Source organism: Prunus persica, chromosome G4 (assembly GCF_000346465.2).
Source record: "Prunus persica cultivar Lovell chromosome G4, Prunus_persica_NCBIv2, whole genome shotgun sequence".
NCBI lineage: Eukaryota > Viridiplantae > Streptophyta > Magnoliopsida > Rosales > Rosaceae > Prunus > Prunus persica.
Genome location: NC_034012.1, coordinates 17,700,132 through 17,707,917, shown reverse-complemented (window position 1 = coordinate 17,707,917; position 7,786 = coordinate 17,700,132). Strand labels below are relative to the sequence as shown.

The 7,786-nt window shown below is 47.1% G+C and overlaps 1 protein-coding gene across 1 annotated transcript; it reads right to left on the bottom strand.

Moving 5' to 3' along the window:
* Positions 1,901 to 3,453, bottom strand: LOC109948673. Its single transcript, XM_020562364.1, has 2 exons — positions 3,201 to 3,453; positions 1,901 to 2,538 (listed from the first exon to the last, which is right to left on the bottom strand). The coding sequence occupies exons 1-2, from the start codon at positions 3,451 to 3,453 to the stop codon at positions 1,901 to 1,903; spliced, it is 891 nt and encodes a 296-aa protein (XP_020417953.1).

The following is a 7,786-nucleotide window of genomic DNA, read 5'->3' as shown; positions in this document are numbered from 1 at the left end:
CTTGCTGGGAAAGAGGAAGGCCTTGGAGGAAGCTCATCAGAGTGTGATGGGAACGGGGCCGAGACTTCCTCCCCTTGATCTGCAGGCGCTGCCGAAGCTCCCATTCGGCATGGAAGACATTTTTGCTGAAGGGGTGGAGAAGGTAGACTTCGGCAAGCTACGTCAGCAGAAGAAGGAGGTGAACCTAGCCATGCATCGGCAGGAGGTTCCCCTAGTGAACGTCTTCCTAGAAGGCGTGAAGAGTGACCCCGAGGCTTTTGTGAGGGCCCTGGCCTCTTCCTATATAGATCGGGCCCAGAAGACGGTCCTCACTTCTGCCTATGTAAGTTGTGTATCTGTTTTTAAATTTGTTCTTATCATTCTTATTTAGTATGACTGATGATGCTTTGTTTTGCAAGCCTTTGGTGAGATGTATGTCAGCATCGCTAAGGCAGATAAAGAGATCCATAGGCTGAAGATGTGTGATGAGATGGCCAAAAGCAAGATGGCGGAGACGCAGGAGGCCATCCGAGAGAAGAACACCCTGCTGTTGTAGAAGGCGGCTCTAGCTAATGAGGTTTAAGAGCTGAAACGGTCGAAGGTCAAGGAGGTAGTTGCTGCCCGAGTCGAAGCGGTTGAGTTGTTTCGAACTTCAGAGGAGCTAAAGAGTTACATCATGGACTGGCTAATGGATGAGCAGCTTCGTTAGGAGGATAGGCTGGTGAGGTTCAACCCCTCGGTTGAGATCAACTTCAATACGAGCGGCGAGCCTCCTTCACCTAGTCCCACTACTAATGCTACTACTCTTGCGCCAGAGGCAGAGCCGGCCATTGAGGATGCCCCCTCTACCGAGTCTTAAAGGCGTTGCCTTCCTGATGTATTCTAGCTATTTATTTGAGACACTTGATGTTTATTTCTACTTTGTATGAACATTTTGCCTTGCTTTGGACAAGGTTATTTGATTTGCTATGATATTAGACTTGTTGTCATTTGATATCAGTTGTGCTAGCAAAATGATAATCATGTGATTGGTGAGAATTGGCCAGAGTCAGGTGTTTCATTAACTAGGTGCCGAAAGACGGAAGGTACAAGGCTCAAGACCGAAGTATAAAAGAACATAATGTCCTAGGGTCTAGGTATGTTTACTTATAGTAGTACTTGAGGTGATCAGCATTCCAAGGATGAGGCAAAGTCTTGCCCTTGGGATCACGAAGCTGATAAGAGCCGGGGCGGCAGACTTTGGTAATCTTGTAAAGACCTTCCCATGGAGGGCCTAAGGTACCTTCAGTAGGATTCTTGGTGGCCAACCAAACTTTGCGCATGACCCAGTCCCCAATTTTGAAACCACGGGGCTTGACTCAGGAGTCGTAGTACTTGGCGATGCGCTGTTTGTATGCGACAATGCGCATGCTGGATTGGTCAAACTCATCAATGAAGTCGAGGTTCAAGGCTAATTACTCGTCATTGGCCTCGGCATCATAAGTGGAGGTTCGATATATGGGCTGGCCAATCTCCACTGGTTTCACGGCTTTAGTACTAAAGGAAAGAGAGAATGGTGTTTCTCCGGTGGAGGTACGGAAGGTGATGCGGTAGGACCAGAGAACTTCTAAGAATAGCTCTGGCCAGCAACCCTTGGCTTTGTCAAGCTTGGTCTTCAGGGTCTTTTGATAATTTTGTTTACAGCTTCGACCTGGCTATTGGACTAAGGATGGGCTGGGGAGGCGAAGCAAAGACGGATCTTGAGGATGGGTTGGGGATGCCGAAGCGACACACGATATTTTGCCAAACAAAGGTTTCGATGTGGGCTGCAGTGATGGTGGCTAAGGCTTCGGCTTTAGCCCATTTAGTGAAGTAGTCTACGGCTACATCTGCAGACTTGGCCTTTGCCCTCAGGCATAGGTCCAATGAGGTTCAGTCCCCATTAGGCAAATAGCCAAGGACTGACCATGGCTGTCAATGGTTCAGCTAGAAGTTGTGGAATGTTGGTAAATCGCTGACACTTATCGCACTTCTGGGTGAAGGCCTGGGCATCAGTGTGGAGTGAGGGCCAGAAGTATCCTTGGCGAATTGCCTTATGAGCTAGTGAGCGTGTGCCTGAGTGGTTGCCGCAGATGCCTTTATGAATTTCTTGAATAACATAATTACCTTCCTCTGGAGTCAGACACCGAAAGTAGGTAAGGCTGAAGCCCCACTTGTATAGGGAGCCGTTAAGGATCAGGTATCGGGTAGAGCGATAGCGAATGCGTCGTGCTTCAGCAGAATCAGCCGGTAGTGTTTGGTTCTGCAAAAACTTAAGGATGGGGTCCATCCATGTAGGGCTGTGATCAATGGTACAGATAAGTGGGGCTTGTGTGCTGGGCTGGTCCAAGAACTCGATGTGGATGTGACGACCTATGCCCTGCTCCAAGGCTGAGGCTAGCCTGGCCAATGCATCAGCATGGCTGTTCTCAGAGCGTGGAACTTGGCTTATAAGATGAGCGTCAAAGGTTGCAAGCAAGTGTCGGGTATGCTGGAGGTAAGCTATCATAAAGACGTCCTTGGCCGTGAAGTCATGGTTGACTTGATGGACAACAAGCTATGAGTCGCTGAATATATGAATTTGCTTGGCATCCATCTCTTTGGCTAGTTAAAGGCCAGCTAAGTATGCTTCGTATTCGGCCTCATTGTTGGAGGCGTGGAATTTGAAGCAGAGGGTGTACTCAAGGACAACCTTGTTTAGGGAGATGAGAATGAGGCCGCCCCCCACATCTTTGGACATTGGAGGAGCCAGCCACATATAAGGTCCACAAGGGCTGGGTCAGGTCTAGGGTGCCATTGCTGGCGGTGTGGTTCTGGCTCAAAGGAAGATTAGGTTTGGTTATGATCTGGGTAGCAACCGAAGCTTGGGGTTCTATGAATTCTGATATGAAGTCAGCGACGGCCTGGCCCTTTGTAGCTGGGCGGGGTTTGTAGTGGATATTAAACTCACCAAGTTCAATGGCCCACTTAACCAACCTCTTAGAAGTTTCTGGTTTCTACAACACTTGCCTGAGCGGTTGGTTAGTTAAGACATGGATGGTGTGAGCTTGGAAGTATGGTCTGAAGCGTCTAGCTGAGACAACCAGGGCGAATGCTAGTTTTTCAATGTCTGGGTATCGAACCTCGGCATCCTGTAATGCCTTGCTAACATAATGCATTGGGTGCTCAGTCCTTTCCCTTCTTTGAATGAGCACAGAGCTAACCGCTGTAGCCGATACGGAGAGGTAAATTGTAAGGGTGTCTCCAGGCTCGGGGGTTGAAAATAAGGGGGCCCGGCTCCTTCAGCTCGCTAAAAGCCTTGTCACATTCGGCAGTCCATGTAATGTTTTGCTTGTTACCTTTGAGTGCTTTGAAGAATGGGGCGCAGCGATCAGCAGCCTTGGATATAAACCTGGTCAGGGCTGCGACGCGCCCTATAAGGCTCTGAATGTCCTTGACTGTCTTGGGTATCCTCATGTCCTCACCTTGTTGGCTGATCATGAAGCCAAGGAATTTACCTGAAGCTACGCCGCAGGGTTGAGCCTTATTTTGTACTGCTTCAGGATTGTGAACATGGCCGATAGGTTAGAGATGTGCTGGTTAGCAGTGCGACTTTTGACTAGCATGTCATCAACATAAACCTCCACGGCGTCCCTATGTGGTGCTGAAGACTTGGTGCACATAGGTGGAGCGGACATAATGTTTGATGGAGTTGTTGGAGGTTCCAGCCAAGGTAGGACCACCACTAATGGTGGAGATCATGTTGATCTGCCTTTGGTGAGGGTTAGGTGGGGGTGGGAGATTGTGCACATATTTTTCCAGCTTGCCCTCACGGATGAGGCCTTCTATGATGTTGCGTAAGGCAACGCAAGATTCGGTATCATGGCCACCGAATTGGTGAAAACGGCAGAAGAGACCTGTGTTAGGCATAGGCTTGCTGCCTGGTCTCCGGGGGGGCTTGGGTATGATAGGTGCCTCATGAACCAAAACATTCTCATAGGTGGTGTTGAGGGTAGTGAAGACCTCGAACCGAGGCTTGGATGAGAAAGGGAGTGGGGCACGATCACCTGTCCTAGGAGGGTTGCCTCTGCTGGGTTGGTGGTGGTTGCCATGTCTGCCACGCTTGCTACTGCTAAAGGCATATTGGTAGTTATCCTTCCTTTTGGGGTGCTGGGTCCCTCGGTTGTCTGGGGCGGGAGCAGAATGCTGAGATGGAGCTGGGGTGGGTACCGAGGCAGGTGAAGGATTACCAAATGTGATGCGTGCATAGGTGGCTAGGCCACGCTTGGAATTGAAATACTTAGCCTTGGCGTAAACTGCTGCATGCTTCATGAGCTCAGCATACGTGTTCCAGGAATTGCTGTGGACCAGGTAGTGGAAGTTAGACTCACGGAGGCCATTCTTGAAAGCACCGAAGGCAGAGCAATCGTCAGTCTTTGGGCAGCGGGAGTATTCGTGACTGAACCGGGTTGCATACTCCCGAAGGGGTTCCTCACCCTGCCGAAGTATGTACAAGTCATCGGCAGAGTATAGGCGATTAGTCTAGATCATGAAATGATCCAGGAAAGTTTGTTTCATACTGTCAAATGAGTTAATGGTGCAGGGGTGTAGCCTATAGAACCAGTTTAGGGCCACGCCGCTGAGGATGGAAGGGAAGAAGAGGCACATGCCTTCGTGAGTGAGGCCTTGCACCCAAGGGCAGACTGGAAGGAATGGATATGGGTGAGAGGGTCCTCCGTGCCAGTGTAGAAGGCGATACGGAGCGGCTAAATATCCTTCTCCTGGTGGTAGTTGAGGATGCGTTCGGTAAAGGGCCTAGGTCTTGGCTTTGCCCAGAGGGGTTGCTGGCTGGGGTGTTGCTCGCTCTCCAGACGCCGGACCTTCTCAAAGAGAAGCCTCATGGCCTGGTCCGCATGAGGGAGAGTCTCAGGTGCTGAAGGCCTAGGGGGTGGGCGGACAGGAGCTGGGGAAGGTTTCCATTCTTCGAACGCCTCGGTGTGGTAAGACTCTCGGTCTTCTAGATTATAAAATTCCCAGTTATCCGAGTCCCCTACACCCTCCTCGTCAGGTAGGTGGGTGGGCTTTGGTGGGGGGCTCAGGTGTGTCACCTGTGGGTCTTTGAGGTTAACATGAATAGGGATCAGCTCCGATTAACGGTCTGAGATGCGGTTCCTACAATCTCTGTAGATCTTGACTGGTTCATGAGGCCGGTCTTTTGGCGGGGGAATGCAAAGGAGTCGCAACTGGGTTGGCTCCGGATAGAGGTGGCCTTTACCCTTGCGGAGCCTAGATTGGGCAGGGGCGCCGTGGCTGGAGTGCACTGGCTGGTTTGGCTGGGTATGCCCAACATTCTGGGTAAGGTCTTGTTGGGCATCCTGGGTGTGAGTCCTCTCCCAGTTTCGCTTTAGGACACGATAGTCATGCTCCAGCTCAACATTCTTACAATGAAGATGCTCGTATTTCTCTGACATTTTAGTAACACTGTTGCGGAAGTGCTCCACTTCTGCCTAGAGATTGGCCTCTGCCGAAGGTTTCCTTCAGGAAGTACCCTCGCGGGGGGTATGGTGTTGGGTATCGTGGCTATCCTCTGTTAGCATAGCAGAGTGTAGGGTGAAGAAGAGGCGACGGGGCCTGATAGCTGAAGGAGCTAGCTGGGCTGGTAGAGAAAGAGGGGATTCAAGTGTCAGTTCCCACAGACGACGCCAAACTGTTGATGCCCTTTTTCGGAGAGGGTCAACTTATAGAGATGTGGTGAGTCTTCAGCAGAGGGGATGGCTAGGACCTTCGGTAAGAGGACAGCCTACAGAAGACAAAGTGGAAGAAGTAATCGTTAAGCTTCGGACACCGGTGTGGTACCGGCCAAAGGCTCTCCGATGCTTAAGTCAGCTATAAGTGGTAACTTTAGCAGAGTAACTAATAAAGGTGAGGAAGTAGTTACCCTTTTTACTTGGGTACTATTCCCTATTTATAGGAAAGTGAAAGTGGGAGGTTTGTAAAAAGTTTCAATGTGGGACATTGTGCAAGTCGTTGTGGTGGTGACACGTGTAATGGGGATTAGGTTCAGCGATTAGGGCCTTCGGCAGTCGGGAGCTTCGGCAGGTGCTTGGCACCTTGGAAGAATGTCTTCCTTCGGCAGGGGAGAAAGCGTATCTGCCTTTGGTGCTAGTCGCTTTGAGGCTGGATATGCTTAGTTGATTATGGTGTAAACATCATCAATCCTTACAAAGCCAAACTTGACATTCTCTCTTACTGACAAATATTTGAATGCCAAGTGCCTAGTTCCCAACGACATTTTATTGCTTTTGGTAAAGGAAATTGCAGCACTGTTATCATTCCAAATTTGAATTGGGCTTTCAATTGAATCTACAACTTTCAGACTTGTGATAAAGTTCTTAAGCCAAATAGCTTGACTTGTTGCTTCATAACATGCAATGTACTCTGCCTACATTGTTGAAGTTGCAGTAATTGTTTGGTTCACACTCTTCCATGAAACATCTCCTCAAAATTAGAAGACATAACCAAATGTAGACTTCAATGAGTCCACACAACCTCCCAAATCTACATCAGTATAACCTACCAACTCCAAAGTATCATTTTCCTTATAAACTAACTTACAATCTTTAGTTCTCTGCACATACCTTAGCACTTTCTTTGCAGCTACCCAATGTACTTGACCTAGATTGGATTGAAATTGACCCACAATACTCACTGCAAAAGCCAAGTCATGTCTAGTACAAACTTGAGCATACATTAAATTGCCCACCAATGAAGCATAAGGTTTATCTACCTTCTCCAATGCTCAGTTTGTGGTGACTGCTCCTTGCTTAATTTGTCTCCTTTAGAACATGGTACCATATTAAACATTTTCAACACTCTCTATGTACCCTTTCCAAGATAAGCCAAGTGAACCTCTCTCCCTATCAAGATTGATTGCAATGTCTAGTGCATAAGAGGCTTCTCCAAGATTTGTCATGTCAAAATCTTGAGATAGAAACACTTTAACATCATGTAGTAGTGTCAAATTCTTGCTTGTCAATAGTATGTCATCCACATAAAGTATGAGAAAAAAATAAAATTTCTCCCACTGACTTTAATATAAATATGTGAAAAAAATTAAATTTCTCCCACTGACTTTAATTTAAATACACTCATCCACAAGACTTTCAGTGAAACCAAGAGACTTCACCACTTCATCAAATTTTAAATACCACTGTCTAGAAGAATGTTTCAATCCATAAATAAATTTTCTTAACTTGCACACCATTTCCTCTCTCCCTTCTTGAATTAAACCCTCAGGCTGCCTCATATAGATCTCCTCATAGAGATCTCCATTCAAGAATGCAGTCTTTATATCCATTTGATGGAGATATAGATTGAAATGAGTAACTAAAGCCATTAAAACTCTATATGAGTCTTTTGCAGAGACGAGAGAAAGTTTCGTTGTAATCAATATCAATTTTGTTAGGTTTTATGGGCCTATTTGGTATTTGAACACAAAAATCTTGAAACAATAGGGTTTGTTGGCTTTTGTTCCAAGTTTTTTTTTTTTTTTGGGTCAAAGTTTGGAAGGGAGGGGCCGATGGGATTCGAATATGAGACCACTGCTATGTAGGCAAAAGCTTTTACCATTGAGCCATGAAACCGTTGGCTCATTTGTTCCAAGTTAAATCATTTCGATCATTAAAAAGAAAATATAGAAATTATGTGAAATTTAGAAATCATAAATTCCAACCTTAAAATTTCATTGAGTTCGTAGCTATTTTAAAATCCAAGAAAATGAGATTCAAACAAACAAAAATATAGGACAAGC

Excerpts from the sequence above, each read along its gene's own strand:
- LOC109948673 (XM_020562364.1), bottom strand. The coding sequence starts at position 3,453 with ATGAGGATACCCAAGACAGTCAAGGACATTCAGAGCCTTATAGGGCGC. Across the intron at positions 2,539-3,200 it reads TCTCCGTATCGGCTACAGCG|TCAACCATGACTTCACGGCC; the intron begins GTTAGCTCTGTG and ends TTGTCCATCAAG.